At 48.5% G+C, this 21,620-nt stretch overlaps 2 protein-coding genes and 1 non-coding gene across 6 annotated transcripts in view; all 3 read right to left on the bottom strand.

Annotated features, from left to right (window-relative positions):
* Positions 1-14,004, bottom strand: part of cadm3 (cell adhesion molecule 3) — a 42,962-nt gene extending 28,958 nt beyond the window's left edge. For 2 of the 3 annotated variants that reach the window (XM_085930569.1, XM_085930570.1), the window contains exons 1-2: positions 12,857-13,083; positions 10,650-10,839 (exon numbers count right to left, since the gene is read on the bottom strand). In XM_085930569.1, the coding sequence (XP_085786695.1) occupies positions 10,650-10,728 (79 nt within the window). In that variant the 5' untranslated portion in view covers positions 10,729-10,839; positions 12,857-13,083. Of the gene's footprint in view, positions 1-10,649; positions 10,840-12,856; positions 13,084-13,966 lie in introns of those variants that run through there. The other variant, XM_085930568.1, reaches the window with a different exon arrangement.
* A 647-nt stretch (positions 14,005-14,651) lies between these two features.
* On the bottom strand, positions 14,652-14,725 carry trnar-ucu (transfer RNA arginine (anticodon UCU)). Its single transcript has one exon. It is a non-coding gene; the product is annotated as a tRNA-Arg (tRNA).
* Positions 14,726-14,812: 87 nt separating this feature from the next.
* On the bottom strand, positions 14,813-21,587 carry sdhc (succinate dehydrogenase complex, subunit C, integral membrane protein). Of its 2 annotated transcripts, none has more exons than XM_085930842.1 (6): positions 21,525-21,587; positions 20,432-20,494; positions 20,255-20,356; positions 19,927-19,988; positions 18,998-19,161; positions 14,813-17,334 (listed from the first exon to the last, which is right to left on the bottom strand). In XM_085930842.1, exons 1-6 carry the CDS (start codon positions 21,539-21,541, stop codon positions 17,227-17,229), a joined length of 516 nt encoding a protein of 171 aa, XP_085786968.1. In that variant the 5' UTR covers positions 21,542-21,587; the 3' UTR covers positions 14,813-17,226. The 2 variants fall into 2 exon arrangements, with proteins under 2 accessions (XP_085786968.1, XP_085786969.1); XM_085930843.1 differs by lacking the exon at positions 14,813-17,334 and adding an exon at positions 17,755-18,865.
* Positions 21,588-21,620: the final 33 nt, after the last annotated feature.

The following is a 21,620-nucleotide window of genomic DNA, read 5'->3' as shown; positions in this document are numbered from 1 at the left end:
AGGTCGGAATAAAAACAAGCGCCGCCGCAAAACGTGGCTGATCCTTTTCGACAAGCGCGGATCAAACCCGAGAGCTTCCGGAGCCGACGACACCAAACGTTCCGGTTCTTTTTAGTGCCCGTGAAGACATCACAACGGAGCTGATACACAAACCGCACAACTCTTTCATTATTCATCACAGAGTGGAGGCGGGGTAAACTGTGACTCTGGGCTTCTATCAGGAAGAGTTTTAGCCCGGAGGAACTTGAAGAGCGTCACTATCGTCACGTGTTCCATGCTCATCAAACATACGGCGGAGCCACGAATCGGCGTCCAATTATCGACAAATCATTGTCACGATCATCGTCATCGGAGGAGCCGAGTGGCGCCTTGAGATAGCAACTGGATCTTCTGCCTACCAATTTATATATCAAACCACCTTTCTCCAATGAAATAAATGCAAATGGCATTCATCCATTCCGAGATAATCTCGTCTTTAGTGACTTGACCGTTTTTTTTTTTTAAAAGACAATTGAGCATTCCAATAAAATGCTAGTACCATCCAACATGCAGATTCAGTTTCAGAAAGACCTGACTTGACACAAATTGGAGGCTGCGATGCTATTGTGGTGAGGCGACAGCCACTGGAGCGAAGCGCTTTATAAAGCTTCGCACTCGGAGAAGAAGATGGGGAAGAAAAAAAAAAGGCAATCAGGAGCAAAACAATGGCACTGCTGCCGCAGCCTTTGGCATTCGCCGCCATTGTCGGTTAGAAGAAGAAAAAAAAAAAAGTCTTAATGACACTCAAGTACGCGCTGGGCTGAGCAACAAAACAAGAGAATGGAAGATAATAAACTGGGGGGGAAAAACAAGTGGGAAACCAGGAGGAAAAGGGTGGTAACCGGGGACTACCGGGGGCGAATGTGTGGTTGTACGCCTGAAGAGAAAAAGATCTTAATGAGACACAAGTATGGGCTAAAAAAACAAAGATCGGAAGCAAGTAAAGAACAAAATGGAAGGACAGCAAAAAAGGTGCCAAGGAGGAGGAAAGAATGGGGACAATGTACCAATGACAAACTGAAGAATGGATAGTTGAGTATCATCACTAGCAGAGCACATACTTTTGATCAAGTTGGAAGGCAATTCTCACGCAAATGGAAGGCCGCAATGTGCCCCAGTAAATGTGCTGCATTCAACCTCAGCCAAAGCAGGACTGCAAGGAAGCCTTTCCCCCATTAGGCCTTCCTTCCTTCCTTCCTTCCCTCCCACGCTCGCTCGCCCCTTTTCACGCCAGAATCCAGGCATCATCATTCTCGTCACCTTTCAAGAAGGCCTCATAAAAGACGACCTTTTCCACTTGAAAAGTACATAGCTACGGCGTCTAATGATCCTCCCGCCCGCCTCCCATAATGCAACAGCCCCTCCCCGCCTCTGCTTTACACAGGGCACGTGCACAAGCTTCAAGCAATTACAGCTGCGGCGTAAATGATGGCCGACACTAAATGCCAGCTAGTGTATTAATGCAAAAGGGCATTTGAATAATACCACGCGGCGTTTAATGGCGGCGCGCCATGTGGGACGCCGAGATTGGGAAGCACCCGAGCGATGACGGACGGACGGACGGAACACTGCTTAAGATGCCTGACAAAAAAACTAAACACAGACCAACTGTGGGTTGGGTGGTTTGGGAAAAACAAAGACAAGTGGCAAAAGGTGAAAACAAGTTTTGTTGAATATGCACGTCTTTTGGAAACATTTCAAAGGCAACATGAAAGAGTCAAGTCAAATTTGCAACTGGTCCACTTTAGCGCAATCTACAAACCATGATGTCATAACGCGAAATGTCACTGTTATTTTCGCCCTTATTGCCACTCCGGCTCATTATCCAAGCAACCTTCTTCCCGACGATGATTTCCTCGTTTTTGTCAGCTCCACGTCAATAGGCATAATTGAGTCCTCGCGTTGGCTGCCAATGTAAACCGGCGTCCCCCTTGGCCGATGGGCACAACTGACTCCGCTCGGTTAACCTTGAGAGTTTGTTTTTCTTTCTTAAAGAGGGATGACTCATTTTCGCCAGTGACAGCTGCAGCCCGGGACAAAAAAAAAAAAAAAAAAGGCATCTGGCGCTTAATCGTTAGAAATAAGGCCGTGCCATCGATCGGCAGTCAGTCAACGGCCGCGCACGCACGCACGCACCTCAGGTGAATTGTGCGTGCTCCGTAATCATCAATATACATTCAGACACGTGGTTTTAAAAGCAGATTCTTTTCCCAAGCATCAAAGACAATTGAAGACGGTTTCATAATTTGGAGAATTGAAAAGTAGTTCATTCAATTCAATTTAGTAGGATGTGAACAATCGATGACAAGTTAGGCTTCAACAAACCGGATGAAGGCATTTTTCTCAACATTTCATTCAGTTCATTTGGCATCGTCGTAGAATAAAACGTCAAATATTGGAATTTACAGTACTATTCATTTTGTGCCACCATTTAATCTAATCATTGGTGATCCCATCGACCTCAAAGACTTGAAAGAATGTAAGACGTGACCAGTTTGTGTTTGTAAATACAATTGACTATTTCATTCATCCAACATACAAGTTGGACAAGTATTTGCAAACACCTTTATGACTATGAAAGACAATTTAGCATCCTCGTGGCCTTTGAAAAGCAAAGACGGAACATCAAGGCCACCAAAAGTCAAGACACGACGCAGAGCGAGTGAGCGAGCCAACGAGCCAGCGTCTCGACCGCGTCCGTCTCGGCCATCGCTTCCTTGCCACGCAGACAAAAGGCGGCAAACAGCCGTCTCTAATCCGCCGGCTGAATGAACAGCAAAACAAAAGGGAGGAGGAAGGCAGACACGGCAGCTTGGACACACGGCGCGTAAGCTGATTAGCGGGAAGACACGGGCGGTAATGGAGGCGTGCGTGCGTGAGGGAGGGAGGGAGGGAGGGAGCGGGAACAACGCGGTAGGGGCGAGATGGCGGAGGAAGAAAAGAAGCTAGCGAGAGCTAATGATGGCGAGCACAAAGCGCAGAGGCGGCAAAAACAACAGCATCGGGAAGCGAGGGGGAAAAAAGAAAAAAAAAATCGGAACAAAAGAAGCGCCTCGCAAGTAGGACAAAAAAAAAAAAAAAAAAAACACCCAAGGAAGAAGGAGCACGCAGGAGGAAATTGAACAGCCGGCTGGTCTTCAACAAGCAATTTTGAAAATATCAATGACCGCCAACAGCAACTAAAGTAGGAAACATCAAACTGCTACAAACCAAGCGTCTTCACTCAGAAGTACCTGAACGCAATTTTGGAGTCTCGGACCAGTCGAAAAGTTTCTGGAAACATCAAAGACCATTTACAAGGCCGCAATTTCGTCTTCAAGCTTTTTTAGGATTAGCAATGATGATTTGGTTTTAATTTGATGTCTTTACAAAGCTACGTACACCTTTTTTGTTTGCGACGCACGAGACAATTCTGATTAGCGCCGCGCCCGAGTATCCAGCCAAGTGCGGCTAAATGTGCGGCTAATTGAGATTTACTTGGAAAGGAATATGCTCCTGCCTGTAAGCCGCTTTCACTTGGCCTCGCATGAGATGTTACCAAACGCGCACACACACACACACACACGATGGACTCAGCCATTTGGTTCTCTTTAACGTGGCTAAGAAACTCTGTCATAGATGTCATTTGTTTATTTGTGACTTTTTGGTGATGCCAAAAGCATTTGTCTAGCCAGAGGCTGAGCCGCCCTGTTGTTTAGGCCTCTCGACTGTACCCATATATAATATAAACATCCTATAGACAAAAAAGGCACCCTTTGAAAGCCGCTACGATTGGCAGAGCGCTGACATAGTCAGCTCGGTTGTCTAATCTTCCCGCAACGGTCCCGTTTCATTTCCATGCGAGTGTACCTCCTCCTAGGTGGATTAGAGCTGCTTTATCTGGCAGTAAAGAGAAACTTAGCAAAGGAAAAGGCCAACAAGATTTTGACGCCAGCAGAATATGACTGAAGGCGCCGTGAGCGATTGCGTTCCGCCTTAAAAGGTTCCCACGCGAGCGGGTAATCGGCGACCGAGCTCCACCTAGAGCAGCCCCCCCCCCCCGCCCTCGTATCGGGGAACAATATTTGGAGACTTTTTTGAAGCACAACAGAGTGTTGACACAGACTCTCCAGGCTTGGTTTTTTTTTCAGGCACAGGTACATACGAAAACATATTGAATCATTGACTCGCAGTCAAACAATCAGCCACTGTTGAAAAGCTGCCTGACACTTCCATCATGTTGGAATCTGGATTGCCTTCCACCTTAAAAGAATGGACTGGAAATTCAATGCCAAGGCAAAGACGTCCTCCAAAGGGACGCCTGGATGAATGACAACGCCTTTATCTGGCTATAAAGAAACACTTAGCCAAGGAAGCGGGCGAAGTGATGGCATCATCCACAAAGACAACCTCGGCGCTCTCATACTCCGAAGCGGGACCCTGGGCACTCGGACACAATCCATAGCAAAGCGCCACACGCTGCCCGACAAACACGCGTCTGTCTCTAAATCCGGGAGGGAATGCATCGACGACCTGACGGCAATCAATTCAAAAACGGCCGGCGGAGAATTTCCGGCGGATAACGAGAGGCAGGGGTGAAGTCGGGTGAGGGAAATCGTCCAAACCGTCCTGTGGGGGGTAATGAGAGCTGTTGTTGGTGGAAACAATGCGAATGAGTTCATCCCGAGACCGCTCTCGTTGTTTGTTTCATCGGCAGCAGCGATGCTTTCAAGGCCCGACGGAATTTTTCCTCCACCTTGAGAGACAACCGGCAAACGGATGGCTAGCCGGATCAACCAGAGGACTTGGGAAGACACGTGGAAAAACTAATCCATGACTGGTGTGTGGCCACGAAAGGACGGACAGACTGACGGAGGGGTGAATGGCAGATGAGTAGACAGACAGATGGATGAGATGAGATGCAAACAGACGGGCGCGAATCGAACCGGATGGCTCGATGGATGGTCGGACAGACGAACGGGCAGATGTGAGCGGACGGACGCACGGAAGGCAGATGGCAGAATTTCGCCGACCTTGAGAGACGCTTGCAGACTGATGGATGCCTTTCTTAAGAGGCCCGATGAGCGCGCAGCCACAAAATCCCCCCCAAGCGGCGTTGCCGTTCAAAGTAACATTAAGCTGATGTTATCTATTTCTCCGCTTTGGGGCAGCAGGGGGCGCTACAATCAATAGCACGATATGAGAAATTGGCAAGGTCCAAGCTCCTCGCAGCTGTTGCTACGCTTATGATCTGCAAATAGAAGGAAGAGGAAGATTGGACTTGGCCAGCGGAAGGTAGCTTTAACAATCAGTAGAATCAAACCCGCACCCTCTAAACTGCGAGGCGGACGGGCTAACCGCTCCGCGCCACCGTAATACGTTGAAAGTAGTTTCTTCCTAAAACACAAAGCGCCGGCCGGGATGCAGCAGCTGCGCAAAGGCTGACTTTGGCAAATTTTTCCTGAAAGGGACAAGCGAACAAATCTGTACCGTTACGCCCCTGATAAGTCAATTGAGGCAAAGCCAGTGTGAAATCGTCTAATTGCTTTTGACACAAAGGGGCGTGGGTGTCAAGTTTGATCTGCTAAATTTCCCGCTATCTCCCTCGCACACGAGCTTATGTCCGAAGAAAACAAATCCACGGATCGACTTTAGCGCCGCCACGTTCAATATTGCTACCTCATACGCACAAAACGGCGAGCTGGGAAACTGACGGCGTAAGGGCTTCAAACAGAGTCACCATAATGAGCCCCATCGGGCAGCAATGGGCCGAGTATAGTTCTTCTTCCCGACGGCGTAGCGATTCCTCGAGTCCCATCTATTCCGTGTCGATGCTTATTATGACGTTTGTGCGGCGAGCAATGTGTCAGCTCCCGAGCTTCCTCGAAGGGGAGGCACTAATTGCGCCGCCAATTCCGCAGCTGGATGTGCAGCCGTACCGAGGGAAAAGTGGCTCTTGGAAGGCCACGCGGATTAGGCGCGCCGTGGGCCGGCTGTGCCCCCATTCCGCCGCGGTGACCCAATTACCGAGGTGCCACCGCCGGGCTCAGGAGAGTCCGCAGGCAAAGCCGGCCATCTGGATAGCGAGCGGACAGGTGGACGGACGGATGAGTGAGTAGGTGGACCGACGGATGAGTGAGTAGGTGGACCCACAGACTGAAGCAGCTGAATGGGCAAATGAACAGACGGATGGATGGATGGATGAATAGGTAGAGGAACGGATGGACACGCAGACAGGTGGATGGAGGAATGGACAGATGAGTGGATGGATGTAAAGACGGCCAGACAGACAGGATGGACAGATGAGTGGTGGAATGTATCGACGGCTGGGGAGATGGATGCTCGGCCGGATGGATGGATGGATGGATGGATGGATGGATGGATGGATGGATGGATGGAGGTGCGTAAGGTAGGACCGATGGCTCGGCTGATGCAAAGACTGGACCGTATGGACAACAGATGGGAGGATGGACGAATGAATGGATAGCGGATGGGTGGACCGACGGACGGTCAGGTTGTCGAGACAATGGATCCACAGACTCCAACGGATGGCCGCGCGAGGTCCGGAAAGTCGGATGTTGCTTAGCGTTGATGATTTATCAATTTGAGGCCCACGATAAAGATTAAGGGTGGCCTGGCAGGAAGATTTAGCGTCTCGGGTTCACCTCCCCGCTACAGGGCCGGCCCTGTCTCGGTGGCTGGATGCCCATTTCCTGTTTGATTACCACTGAATCCTCCCAAAGCCTGCCAAGAAAGCGGCGGCTCGGAAGCCGGGCCCTGTGCCTGTTAACAAGCGCTGACTCGTGAACTAGCCGAGATGCACCTCAGCGAGGGAATGGCACGCCAAAACCACGGTGACGCTTTACATTTGGATGTGCCGACCGACTCGGGCTCGGGCTATTTGCTGGATTGTGTCTCGGCTAGCTTTCCGAGGGTAGGCATCTGGCAGAAAAGCAATTAGTACTCCCGTTCGCAGCGGCCCTTAATAAAGGCGGCGGCTGATTGATTAAAAACCCCATAAAGATTGTTGGCTTTTTTTTCCTCACCGCTGCAGCCGCTACTTCACGCTCAAGTTGCGTTTTGATCTCTGCAGATCTTCACCAACAAAACACGCATATTAAAAATAGCTTCACATATGACATGCGGCTGGCTATTAATAAGAGATGCTCTCAAAGAGAGACCCCAGCGTAAATGGCGACAGCGAGAGCAGCGGCTGGTGGCGCTAGAGCACCGAGGACGGAAAGATGCCAATGGATGGATACGGATGGATGGATACGGATGGATACGGATGGATACGGATGGATACGGATGGATGGATGGATGGATGGATGGATGGATGCATGTTAAGACTGACGACCGATGGATGATCGTTCAACTGAAAACAGAAAGATGGAAAACGGATGGATTGTGTCCTCTGATGTCTCATGTGTGCATCCATCGATTTTGCTGAGCTCGGCGTTGGTTCGCTATCTCTGTAATACATAAGATTGAATAATTTATGCTAAGTAGATCTTTGTGCCTCAGGACCCTTTTAGCGTGGAGACTCCATTATGATTATGACGCCCTCCCGCGAGCCACCACGCCCTGCCCTGCCCTGCCTTGCCCTCCCCTCCCCCTCTCCGAGTGACTGAAGATTGATTCAGCAGCACCATGGCTAACAACAAGCTTTTTACCATTCGTCACCCCGAGAAAGTAACGAGCGAGCGAGCGAGCGAGCGAGCGGCTCCCTATTGACATTTTGCTCCCTCGGATCCAAAAGCGATTGGGGATCCTGACGAGACTACCTCCTTTAAGCTGTTAAGATCCCACAAAAGCCCAACAATTTATGTTTGCGCTAATGAGATTCGACAGATTTAGAAGAATACAAAAGGCGGATTTCACCTTACAGCACGCCGCCGTCTCCACACTCACTCTGTTTTGTAACCTGAACCGTAAGTGAAGGAAGGGCAAACGGGTTGGAATCTTAGCCCTAAGCCTAAAGCGACACCAAAACCTTAATCCTTAACTCAAGCTATTACGTAATGGCGGTGGTCATAATGGAGGGAATCAAGTTCCCGTCGCTGTCCAGGAATGATCAAATTTGGCCACAACGATGCAGCATAACTGCGTCGCTGCCCTCCTTGCTTGGCTAGCCACACCGGAATGAATCTTTCAGGGGGAGCTGCGATCGGATTAGATGAAGATGAAGATAGCTAACCGCTATGCAAGCAACTAGCGCCGGCCGTCTTTGGCCTGCTTGGAAGATGAGATGCCAAAAATGAGATTAGCAATGAGTCAACTTGACGCGGATGCCGTGGACTCATCGGCGAGCCCCGCTGCGTACGATACGCAAACAATAGCCATCCTAAGCAAGAAGTCCAGTTGAACTAACATCAGGAAGTCTCAGCTGCTCCGTCCGGATGGCAGATGACTAAGATTCCTTCTTCAATTACAAGAGGTCATTTTGGCGCTCTAACCATTGCGCGACCTCTCGCTATCCGCCATGTTTCTCCTTTGGTTGGCTCGTCTGTCAAAATGTTGGCATGCGTCCCGTGTGCCTGGCGCAAAGCTCCGGGGAAAAAGCCAGCGGCGTCTCTCTCGTTTGCCAACTCGCCGGCCAGCGGGACCGGGGCGGACCATTCATCGTGACTATTTATTGCGGCGCTACGACAAATTCCCGTACTTAAGGTGATGAAGAAAAGAAGCCAGTTTAACTCTGATGAATGTCTGCCCGCGGAGTGAACGAGGGCGGATGTTCTCATTTCCCGGTAGACGCCTCATCCTATTTGATCTAGTGTAAGTAATATTAGCGTGTGTCTCCGGTGAGATGGCACATTTACCGACCAAAAGCGACTTAAATACAAAGTCAGACAAATATGAGCGCCGTGATGGCCAGCCAAACACGAGGAGAAAAAAAGCTCCATGAAAGACTAAGGGGCTCAGGGTGATGGATTGGGGCAAGGTTTTTTCAAAAGAGGACGGATTTCAGCTTACACTCCAAGGTGCGCTTTTGTTTGACAGTGTCCTGACGCTGGAAATGACTGCATCGTGACTCACCTGGGCAGACCAGATCAGGCAAAACAGAGCCCAAGTCCGACTGAGCTCAGCGAGAATGGGTCGCAGCGCCCGGTGGGCGGGCACACGTCCGTCCGTCCGTCCGTCCGCCCGTCCCTCCCTCCAAGATGGTGGACAACAAAGTAAAGGGGAGCGCACGGCATCCATCCTTTGCTCAGTGTTCCCACGCTGCTAGCGCATGCAAAATGGATTTTGAATTCATCAAGTGGAGGAGCCAGCTGTTGCGGTGGAAGCGTGGGCGTCCATGCAACTGCGGAAAGTCCACTCCCCAGTCGGAAAGCCCGGCCGGCCGTTACTGATGATTACTGACCATTACTAATGACTGATTACGCAAGCAGACGTAACATTCTGGCTCCGCTGCTGGATGGATATCCGAAGCCACGTTGTGTTTGGAGTGCAAACACGCTATTATTACTCGACACGCAGAGCAAGAAAGCAGCCAAGGGGAGACTGTGGCGCATGAGCACGTCTTGTTTTTTTCACAGCAATGAATCAGCAGTGACAAACGCTTCCAACACAACAAGGCGAGAGAAGAAGTGAACGGAGTGTCAACTTTGGCTCTTCTCTCTGTCATCCATCCCGTCCCATCCCATCCCCGCCTCGCTTTCCCCTCGGTTGTGTCTGAAAGGCACAAGCCCTGTGTTGCGGCGGTGGCGGCTGCACTTTTGCTGACAGTCCCGTGTGAAAGGAGCTAAATTGTCATCTGTGTCTACAATCGTCAACACATTGCTCAATCAAAGGTGGAGCACGACAGCATGTTTGATAAAGCGCCGCAGTGTGTACTGGGTGTTTTTCTTCCCGTGGCCAACGGAGCTCATACGGGACCTCCGCCGGCACGCGTTGACTATTAAACGGGATCCGACACCCCGGGCTTTCTTCTTTGGCACGCTCTACCGCTCCGCCAGGTTGGGTGACAATGGGCCCGGCGCTTTGCTTGTTGTTTTTGCATAAAATGTTGAGACGTGAGCCGCCAACGCGCAAAATATGTTCCTTCCCCTTCAGCCTTTCCAAATAAACAACACTAAGACTCGCGCGAGCAGTTCCACCGCAAAACTATTCCACGTCACAAAGAGAAGGCACCCGAAAGCCTGAATTATTTTTCACCTTACTTTTGAAAGTATATTTGAAGTGAAGACGTCTCGGTCAACCAAACAAACAATCCATAGGGCGCCGGAGTTCCCGGAGCCGTGCTACACGTTTAGATCGGGAAGCGGACGCCTCGTAAACTCAATTTCTACTCGGCCAGGGCACAGTAAGTGCCGATCACATTTCGATGATAAGATGAAGAGACACGGGAGATTGTGGGCGCCGCATCAAACGTCAACAATGATCCCGAAGTGAACGAGACAACCTCGTGGTGGAAACGAGGCCAAAGTTCTCTGTGTGTGTGTGCGTGCGTTTCCATGGACACGCAAGTGGGCTCAAGTGGGGGTGTCCCATGTGGTTAGTTCCACTTCAGCGCTCCCCTTGTTTTAATACGGGAAAGCCGCAAAAAGCCTCAACAGATAACAGGCAGAACAAGAGATAAAGCGGGATGCGGAGGGCAGAGACCCCACCCCCATTCAGGGTGTACTCACCAAAGACCACGTTGCTGCAAACCGCCGAGAGTAGCGTCATTACGCTGACAATCCATAACAGAGTTGATGGGAAAGCCATGCTTGGTGGCGCCGATATCTATCTATCCTGCTTGTTGAATCCCAATTGGCGGGGTGCGGGGGAGTTCCAAGGAGGAGGCGAGGGGCGGGGCGGGGTCCTGATGGAGGTTACCTGCAGGAAAACATCAGGGTGGTTATTGGTTTGTTATTGCTCGACGCACTCTCCCGCCGTGAAGAAACCACCTCGCCCGCGCATCGATCGGCTCGTGTGTCATAACACGCCGAGGGAGGGAAGGATGGGGGAGTCGGGAACGAAGACAGTAATGAGCGGGAGAGGAATGACGAGGGAGGGCTGGGGGGGTTGCTGAGACTGAACGAGACCAAACAACATCGTTGGCCCAAAAGCGCAATGAGTTGACTGCCTCAAAAAGAGAATAAAACGGCCAAGCAAGATTTAGGGCTGGAGACGAGGCCTGGCCAACGATGACGCTGACTTTAGCGTGCCTGTTGATGGCTACTCGGAAATGAAAAAGGCCCAGGAAGGAGTAGAACCTGCAGTGGAACCGACGTTACCCGCATTTGAAAAAGCTCAGTCTGGGTCATAGTCCTTCCCTTTGTGATGTTAACATTTGCTTGGTTCTAAGTGGTTTTCTGCTCTCGTCCTGACACAGCCCGCCGTTCAAATGGCCAGCTCTGCAACGCTCGCGAGCCTCGTCCTACTCAATAGCAAAGCGTGCCATGGGAAGTGGCGTCGGTGGCGCGCCAAGTGGTGGAAAGGCCTTCGAATAGCCAGCTGTGCGTGCGCGGGTGCGTGCGTGCGTGCGTGCGTGCATGCGCGCGGTGGGAAAAGTCAAAGCGCCAATGGCCAAAGACGCGGTGAGACATGGCAAAGTGTCAATTGCGACCAATATTGAGTGTTGCGAGCTGTGCTGTGGAAAATTGAAAGTTTGAAAGATGCTTGGAGATTGGAGGATTTGACATCACTAGCAGCTAATACCATTTGAAGGTGACAAACAATACAAGGAAGGCTTGGCGGAGAGAGAACTTAACAACTTCGGTCAACTTTCACACGGCAGCTGTGATGCATGCCACGCACTGGACAAAGACAAAAAGCGGGCGGAATTGACCTGCAGTGTGAACACAGCTTCAGGCAAACCAGCAGAGAAGCCCCCAGGCTACTTCCCGGTAGGCCGCTAAGCACCCACTTGGAAATTTGCTCAAGCCTCCGCCTGAGCGCTAAACACAACCAAGTGTGCAAAAAAGGCCTATCTAGTATCCATGACACACCTACGAAAGAAAGTATCTCGGAACAGCGGAGAAGCAGCAATAATGCCCAGCAAGTCGCGCTGCGTCCCGCGTCAATAGCCGTGCGTCCGTCCATCCGTCCATCCATCCATCCATCTTCTACGCCGCTTGGCATTAGGCTGGCGAGCCTTGTCCAACTAACTTTGAGAGGCGGGCAGGCAGGCGCGTGCGTGGGGTGGGGCACACCCCAGTCAACTCAAATGTCTATCGAGCGACGGAAAGCAAAAACATCAATTGCAAAGCACGTGGCAAAAATGGTTCGTCGAGCGAGCGGTGCAAAAGCGTCACTCAACTGAACGGAGCCCATCTGAATAAAAAGCATCAATGAGTGACGGCGGCGGCGCTGCAAAGTGAAGCTGGAGAACTCTTACCTTTAAGAGCAATTAACAAAGCGTTGCTCGGGTGCACCTGCTGTCTGTCTCACACAATGACGCACGCGCACGTATGAAAATAGCCGCGCGCGCGCGCGCACAGAGCGCCTGCGGGACGGGCGGACGGTTAGGGCGGGGATAGCGGGAAGGAGGAGGGGGGGGGGGGGGCATGGTGTACGATTATTGCAAAACACTTTTTTTTAATCACGTCATAATGGCCGACCACAACAACGCACGATGCTAAAGACGAAGGCACTTTTTTTAGACTGTGAAGAGCCTTTTGCAAACTCCCTCAAAAAACACAAAACAAAACAAAAGGATTATGATGATGAGGTCGCAGAACAGATTAGCGCGCACACGGAAGGAGAGCGTGCTTCACTGTGCACTGGTGAGCGAGCGAGCGCGCACGCACCCATGCGTGCACATTCCTGCAGACGCATGACAGGTGTCTCCACTACGCGGCCACAAATAAGACTAACATTTGGAAGAATGCGACCAAGAGTGTACACGCACCGTTCCGGTCCGCCTCCCAGCGTCTCCACTTAGCTCTGCTCTTGGCGTTTTTCCCTGGTGCGTGATGAGCTCTCCTTTTTTTCTTCTTTTTTTTGCGTCTTCTTCTCCTACTCCACTCTTTTTGCTGCGCTCTCGATTTTTACCTCCTCCTCGTTGTATGTTGTTGTTTTTGCGAGCCCGTTTTCACGCGCTTCTCCGCACACGGATGCCGCTCACTGCAGCAAAACACAGTCTGGGCTGGATCAATCGAGAGGGAGGGAGGGAGGGATGGAGGGAGGGAATGACGAGCAAGAGGGAGGGAGGGAGGGAGAGAGAGGGAGCGAGAGGGAGGGAGGGAGGGGATTTTAATAGCATTTGGCCCACAATGACAGAACAGAGCAGGAAGGGGCCCGAGCCCAAGCAAGAAAAAGGAAGGAGGGACGTGTGTCCGTGTGAGAGAGAGAGAGAATAAAACGTCACACTATTGTGGAGTGGAATAGAGTCGAGGTAGTCAGCAATAGTAGTCAGCAGCGATGGCTGGAGGAGAAAAACATCAGAGAGGTGTGATAGTTCATTGGTTGATCGACAAGTCGTTTTAAAAAATCCCTTCAAATGTAGAACAACAGAGATAAGAGTTCTAATTAAGGATAGGTCATGAAACAATATTTGGACTTTGGCAGAAATCACCCGATTTGTTTGCAGAGAAAATTTAATTGTCCGAATAATTGCTGGGGTTTTGATCATTTCCGAATATAATTGTGGTTGTCGCCACAACCACTCCATTTGTTTACTGAATATGTACATACGTGAGTGTGTGTGTGTTGTGTTGTGTGTTGTGCGTTTGCATGCACTTATTGCTGAATTTGCATGTTGGCCGTCCCATTTGGGAATGAGGATGGAGCGTGGGCGGCTGGAGTGCGAGCTGCCTTGTTCAACTAGCCAGAGAGGATTAAGGATTAGTTTTAGTGGCGGATTAAGTGTGCGCGCGCGCTCGCGAATGCGTGTGTGTGTGGCATGACGGGGTTAAACATGGATAACGAAAGCCTCCAGCACTAAACAAAAACAACAAAAAAAAGAGATCTTCAAGCACGCAGTTGTCTGACTCATGATGATATTAAAAATATGTCTCACATTTGGTCAAGGCCAAGGGTCCACTCCCAAAAGTGTCAACGAAATCCAAATGATATTTCTTTGGAGAAAAGATTGCCCAATTACAAATATTTCCCAAAAAAGTAAACATTTTACACATATCTTACACATCACATATAAAATGGGATCTGAAAGATTCAATGTATGACAACTGTAATTTCAGCTACATCTTTGCATATTTAGGTATTTAAAAGCAGAGCTATTGCTATGACAATGATTGCGCAAATCTAATGGCAACTAAGGATACATGGATTTTCACTATCATCGTGTCCTTCCACTGCAAGATAGTAAAAAAAGGGTCAAATCAGATGAAGAATAAATAACACCAATCTACCACCTGTCAAAATGGAGCACATTCAGGAGTCAATGTTGACTAGCAAGACGGCCTTTCAATTGAAACGGGGATTGGGAAGGCACGCTGTGTCATTGAGCTGCCACATTGACTGCATGGCACACACACACACACACACACACACAAAGCTTGCTTTTTATAAGATGTGAATTTGCATAATAAAACGAGCATAACCTTTGCTGAGAGAAATCATTATTCAGCGCAAATGTTGAAAAGACAAGCAGGCGCTTCATTCAAAAGGCTCCCATCCCCTAAAGCTATAAATAGAAGGCCAGACGGCCTTCGTCACATTTGCAAAAATGCCACCATCGGGCTCATCTCTGCCGGGACTCGAACCCGGAGCCTCTGGATTAGAAGTCCAGCGCGCTATTCCATTGCGCCACAGAGACTCTGGCAGAATGAGCAGCGAAAACGGAGGGTTTATACTCCACCCACTCTGCAGCCCCCCCTCCCCTTTGCCTCCTCTTCCTCCCGCATCTCTCAGCATCAGGACCGCAAGCTGGAGTCAGGGCGACGCCACAGGCAACCAACAGGGGGTGCTGAAGAGGCGCATTCAATAAGTGCAACTGAATCAAATAGAAACAAACTTAAATATGGTTTCAAATAAGAAAATGACATTTTCACTGGGAAGTCATTTATGTAACACGGAAAAGAACACCCCAAAACAGAAAATAAGAAATTAAATAGTCAACATTTGCATTACATTCACAATTAAAATTGTCTAAAAAAACAAAAACTAATTAAATCAAAAGTAAAGAGCACTCATTCGAAAATAAAAATAATGTAATATTAACTGTGTAATATTAATTCAAATTAACACTAGCATACTAAAAATACATGTCATAAAAAATACAGGCATTGTAAAATAAAAATGCTATCGATTTTCTATAGCATTAGTTATAAATTGATTGTATTTTTGTTGTTCTTTTGAATTAAAACGTTTTTGTGGCCAGTCCTGCCTCACTAAATGTACTGACTCATTGGAAAAAAAAAAAAAAGTTTTGTATGTGAGTAGTATTGCTGTACAGTTACATTTAAGTACATCACACAAAAAGAAACAAATATAGTTCCATGCTTTTGTGACAAACTGGAGTTTAGCAGCATCGTGTTGCAGAGGAATACAACGGAGCCATACAAGCACACACAAAAAAGAAAGAAAATCAATCTGAAATCTCGTTTGCCTTGTGTTTCGTGTCCCTGCAAGGCAAGATTAAAACACAAGCAAGCAAGCCGGGCCAAAAATCAACAGTGCGCCTTCATCACGTTGGCTTGGCAACAATCAAGGCGGCAGTTAAGGAGGGCCACTTGCTGTGGGCTCAAGTAACACAATCAAAAACAACACGCGCTAATTGTGCACTCACTGTGTGTAGTCATTGCCTATTAATTGAGTATTCTGTGTCAATTTTTATTTTCAAACTTCCAAGTCCAAAACGCGAGCCGACAGGCCAGCCGCTAACGCACAGATAAAGCAATTTGCCGAATGCTAACTGGCTCCACAGCTGTCCGCACGCTGCGGGTATGCGTTTCTTGACACATCGAAACTGACACAAGATTGGAAAGCGGAGCCGGCGGAAAACAAATAACACTCCCGGGATAACTGGCTCATCTGGAGTTGAGGGAGGGGGAAGGGGTGCTCACACGGGCAAAGAGCTCCATTTTTGGAGACGTTTCCCATGTGATCTGATGAGGCTCCAATGCAATTGCGCGGTTGCCGCTCGCAAACCTGAGCACGCCATCAATATGCTGTGACGTTTGTTTGTTTTTTAGGCAGGAGGAACATATTTCAAACAAGCTGGGACTCGTGAAGGATGACGATAAATCTGCAACATCTAATAAGTCTCGCTAGGCCGGCCGGGGGTCGTCTAACATGGCCGTTTGCATCCACTGAATATCAGTCAGAAAGGTTCCAGGACTAGCATGATAAAAGAGACATCCCCCAAAACCTCTAAGGTGGTTCATTCGCAAAAAAATGGCGTCTCTCGGGGACCACTTCAATGATGTTTGTGCAAACCAGCATCCTCTCCGTGGATGATCTAAGCGCCGCTTGCGTGTTGTTTTCTTAAAATTCCCAACGGCACCCGTGTTGGAGCCCGGCCAGAGTAGAGCAGAGCAGAGCAGAGCAGCCACCACACCTGCACTTGCTCTTCAGTCGCAAAGGAAAGCAAAGCAAAGCAAAGAGCGCTTATTCCAGTCTCCCGATGGGAGGTGCGACCCCCGCTCGCGGGCACGCACGGGCGGCAAAGCAGGCAGCCTGTTCACGTACACCTTTATAAAAAGAAAACACCTCACATGGTACATCAGACAATGCAACCTGCATAAGCTAAAATAGAAATGGCTGGCTGGCTGGCAGGCAGGCAGGCAGGCAGGCATATGACAAGTAGCGAGCCTTTAAGAAAAGTCATTAGCGCCGCTAACTTCATCAGAGAGCAAAAAAAAAAAAAAAAAGGAGACCTTACGTAAGAGGAGACGTTTGAAAGGTTAAGTGAGGCTATGTGCAACTTTTAGGGAACACCTTTGAGGGGATCACAAAAGCCGCAGCAACATTTTGCTTGTCTTCATTCATTTTTGACAAGACCAAGCAGAAGCTCGGATTTGATTTTTGGGAGAAAGTTCAGAAATGGACAATGTATCAAAGTTGGAAATTTGGCGGCAAAGGTTGAATGTTTGCTACAGAAGATGACGAACGAAGATGGCGTGGCCATTTCTGTCCCGTTGCCAACATGAACGGAAAGATCCCAAAGTGTCAAAAATCAGTCGGGAAGATCCGTTTTGCGACGTAAAAAAGGGACAAGACATTTTCTGGGCCATACATACATCATACACATGCAGAACTCTTTATTGTTTTCTTTTTGTTCAGAACATACAAAAACACTTTGCACTCGGCGGGCGCTCAGAGGAGCGTGGCGGCGCAGATGGCGGCGATGACGGACAGGCCGATGACGGTGTAGCCGCTGCGGTACACTTGGGGAATTTTGAAGCCTTTGCCCAGATCCCACCACTGGGCGGTTAGGAAGGTTAGGAAGAGAAAGAGGGGGGGGGGGGGACAAAGAGAGAAAGAGCTGAGCATGGTAAACACCACAACGGCGTACGGAGTAGAACCTCCAAAGTCCAACCGACGTTTCCGGGAAAGTCAAATACGTTTGAAAATGACGGGCTTTTCTTTGTCCTCGACATCATCACACAGTGCACGTAAAGAGAAGAAGAAGGTGACAAGAGAAGAAAGGCAAGGAGGGAGGGAGGGAGGGATGGATGTCGTCTCTTTTGATTTTGATGCACGTTGGAAAACGTTTGACCCGAGGCAGCTGCTTAAGAGCTGCAAACATCGGCCGTGAAGCTTGACGGTTCTTTACATGACGTTGAATTATTGCCTTTTAACAAACTGAGGAGGTTTTTTTTTTTTTTTTTTCTTTTTTTAGAATGACTGCCATTTCCTTACTTGGCAAAGGGCAGATTTTTTTCGCTGTGGTATTTGAAGGCCATTTCGTCGAGTTCAGCTGATGAGTCAAGTTTCCTTTTGTCCTGTTAATATCGTGCATGCTTTTCGACTTGTGTTCTCCGTTTGGTATCCCGCCAAGGAAAATGGTTTCAAAAACAGTCAATAAATGGCGCAGATTTTGCTTTAACTTGGAGGTTCCACTGTCGTTTGGCTTCAAATTTGATAAATATGAAAAATAACAAAGGGGCTTGCAGAAACTGAACCACTGAACCACAGACACACAGACACACAGACACACAGACACACAGACACACAGACACACAGACACACAGACACACACACACACACACACACACACACACACACACACACACACACACACACACACACACACACACACACACACACACACACACACACACACACACACACAGAGAAAAGCTAATAAAAATGTGTGTTGAAAATCGAGTGCACAATTGTATTCTGGCCATTTTGCTTGAATAAAAGGAAGCTTTTTTCCCCTCCTTGTTGGAGCGCTCGACGGCGGCGCAAGATTGCGCTGCGGCATTTTAGTCATAATTGAAGAAAAACACTTGCGCTTTGTCTGCGTCACGAGAGCACAGGCGCCATTCATCAAAGTGTCGGCCGGCCTTTCTCTCAGCTGGAGAGATAGACGGGCGTGCGAAAAAGGACGGCGGCGCGCCTCTGCAGTGCCTGGACTTGAGATTCGAGAAGGTGTTTGTACAAACGGAGCTCGAGTGGCAATCAAAGGAGAGCGCTTTGGCTCTCTCAGCGGGATTGTGCACGTAATGAAGTCAACTCGAGTGCAGAGGTCACCGGTGGATGGATGGCTGACCGTTTGGCGCACAGATGCCATTTAAAAGAAAGAGAAAGAAAGAAAGAAAGACAAGAAAAAGACTAAAGGCTTATGACTTGAAAGATTCTTGAGCTATGCAAAAATGAAAACTAGATGAAATATTGCCACCATTTTTGTGTAACTATTTAAGGAATATATTCACATGGGATCATTTCAAGTGTGCATCCAAAGTGGTAGGAATTAATATCAATATCAGTGACATCTACTGGGATCGGTCTGAAAACAAACAACGCATTGGATGTAAAACATTCAAGGGCATCAATTCATTCGATCCATTTTGAAAAGTGGCTTTCGCAAAGAATGGAAAAAAAAAACCCCCAAATCTAATTCCCCTGTGTATTTGCTCACCAAATGTCGGATTCCGTTGAAGGTGTGGAAGGAGACGGGGAAGGCGATGGCCACCTTGGCCAGGCCGATGAGGAAGGGGCCGACGGAGAGCGAGTGGACCAGATCCAGGTAGTGCGCGTAACTGCCGGGCAGGAGCAGAGCGGCCACGGCGAAGGCGGAAATGGCTGCCGGGACCAAAGAGACAGCCGAGTTATTGATCTCCATACAATCCACGGCGGTATAAACAAGTCATTCACGAGGAAAATGAGCCGCAAATCAATACATGTCACGCCGTGACATTCTTTTTCTTTGCCAGAAGATCTATGAGGAAAAAATACACCGCTTGCTTGTGTCAATATTTCAAAGGGCTCCTTTTTTCCTTTGGTTCGTACACAGGCCTGTTGGGGAGGGACACACGGGAAGGAAAACAAAAGCCTATCAACCACATCAAAGACGCAAATGTTGCGGCAAGCCCCGCCCGCTTTAGTATTAACGTCCTGTTTCTAAGATCTGGACTGTTTCTCGCAATTTAAATGTGGCGCAAAACTCAATCGATGCGATGAAGAAAAGCAAGCGGATGCTTTCATCAAAGGGTGTTTTGTGCGCGTTTGCGCTTTGACGGCCAGACAGGCGAGCACGCTCGCCAAGTGAATTTGTCTCCCCGATTGGCAGTCGAGCCAGCTGACCTTTTCGAGAAGCCATCAGCATGCAAATCAAACGGAAACCAGCTCGGGCAGAGATCAGCGCCGATGCCGCCGTCCATGCGCGACGGCAAGCTGTTTTCGTGGCCAGCTTGCTTGCTTGCTTGCTTGGGCACGCAACTACACATAGCCCAGGAATTCTATTTGGACAGCCGCGAGGAGATTTCTCCAGGTGTCAATGTTTGGGGGTCACGAAGAAGTCGTGTGAGCGTTGGCGGAGGACACAATCAAACTAATAAGATGCGTTACCTCCACTGAGGCCCACCCCGGTTCCTCTGTGTGTGATGGACATCATCATTGGGACCGACCATCTGGGGGATGACGGAAAAAAATATGAACACCTTCACAATGGTCATCTGTCACTCAGATAGTAGCACCTTTAAAAGCAGTCTTCAAAAATGTTCAAGGGAATATAAATCTTATTTTAGAGACAAATGTACATTTCTTTTCCCTCACAAAAATATCTATATATTTCAAAGAATCAGTCTTTATTTTCTCCTCCGGAACCCAACTTGGTGACCTCTGCATCAGTTATAAAGCCTGAGCCATGTTCAATAACTAGCACACATTGTCATACTTGTAGATGGTGATGTGAGGTGACATGGGTCGGTTCAATCTGGTATTTTTGGCCCAAAACTTGTTCATCTCCTCCTTGGCGGTGGTTCCCATTGGAGCAGCACTGAAACCGCAAGAGACGAGACATTGAGACAACGTATTGAACTTCATGCTTGAGTTTGCTGATTAGCGTACGTACTGCCTGACGTAGAGGACGCTGCACTGCGGCCTGGAGGCGCACAAGCCCTGGCGGGCCAACGTCCTGTACACAAGAGTTACATTTCAAAATGGTAGCCGTCAATTTCATGTTGCTATGCGATACAACAGCAAACTGCAAGTTAAACAAATCCCTGAAAAGTTTCCTCAAAACCTGACATCCATCAAAACACATCAATGACCTGCATGACAGTCTAATCTGACTGTTCTGAGCTAAGAGAGTAACTTTGGAAGTAACTCACAGGTCAAAGTTGGTCAATGGCGTTCAAATAACAGACTGTCTGTTTTAAGCGACTCAGTCACAAACATTTTATACAGCTTGACCGTTTCACAGTAGGGTTTCAAGTAAGGGTTGACGTTTCAAACCAGGCTAGTTTGCAATTACGGTTTAAAGCCAGGCTCAGTTTTCAAGTTTCAAATTTGGGTTACAAGAGTTTGTGAGTCACTTTTGGTGCAAGATGACCTTGTTTGAACCCTGAAAGTGGAGGTTAGCTGCTTCCTATTATCTTTCCTTCCTTCCTTCCTTCCTTCCTTCCTTCCTTCCTTCCTTCCTTCCTGCATCTGTCCTTTCATACCTACTTGTTTCCTTTCAAAATTCTTCATTCATCCTTGCTTTCAAAGTATGAACAGACTCTCCTTTCTTCACACATCCTTGTTTTTTATTTGTGTTTTTGTATCAGGTCACAGTGGTCGTCTTGGCAGGTGAGATTACCTCGATGCGGGTTCACTGAAGGACGAACCATTTCGAGATAAACAAAAGATGTAACGCGTAACGGAATAACACCAAACACTAACAGTCACATTTGACGGCAAAGAAAAGCCAACATATTCGAACAAAACCCCGTGTTTATGCTTCGAGAAGCTACAACTCGCACTTTGGTCAAGTGCTAACGTTGTTAGCGTTAGCCAGATAGCTCTAAGTCGCGATCATTTCTCCCCTGTCGAAACGAACCGAACACGCTGGAAAGATTCTACTCGGACGCAACGAAACTCTGCTGCTATGATGTCTAGTGGTCATTGTAATACCGACAAAAAGCCTCAATAAATCTCCACCGAGAGAAAACAAACATACTGACCTTAGTAGCAGCGCCATGTTTGACGTAGACTGAGCAGAAGTGACGTCATGTGTAGGAAGTGATGTCACGTGTTGTTGTTTTTTTTAACAGGAAATA

The sequence above is a fragment of the Syngnathus leptorhynchus genome, chromosome 14 (genome assembly GCF_054491065.1).
Source record: "Syngnathus leptorhynchus isolate UIUO chromosome 14, UIUO_Slep, whole genome shotgun sequence".
In the NCBI taxonomy this organism is placed as follows: Eukaryota; Metazoa; Chordata; class Actinopteri; order Syngnathiformes; family Syngnathidae; genus Syngnathus; species Syngnathus leptorhynchus.
The sequence above is the reverse complement of the archived record's forward strand: the minus strand, read 5'-3'. Positions and strand labels throughout refer to the sequence as shown.

Excerpts from the sequence above, each read along its gene's own strand:
- sdhc (XM_085930842.1), bottom strand. Across the intron at positions 19,162-19,926 it reads CGGGGTGGGCCTCAGTGGAG|CCATTTCCGCCTTCGCCGTG; the intron begins GTAACGCATCTT and ends TGGTCCCGGCAG. Across the intron at positions 17,335-18,997 it reads TCAACGGAATCCGACATTTG|TGGTGGGATCTGGGCAAAGG; the intron begins GTGAGCAAATAC and ends CTAACCGCCCAG.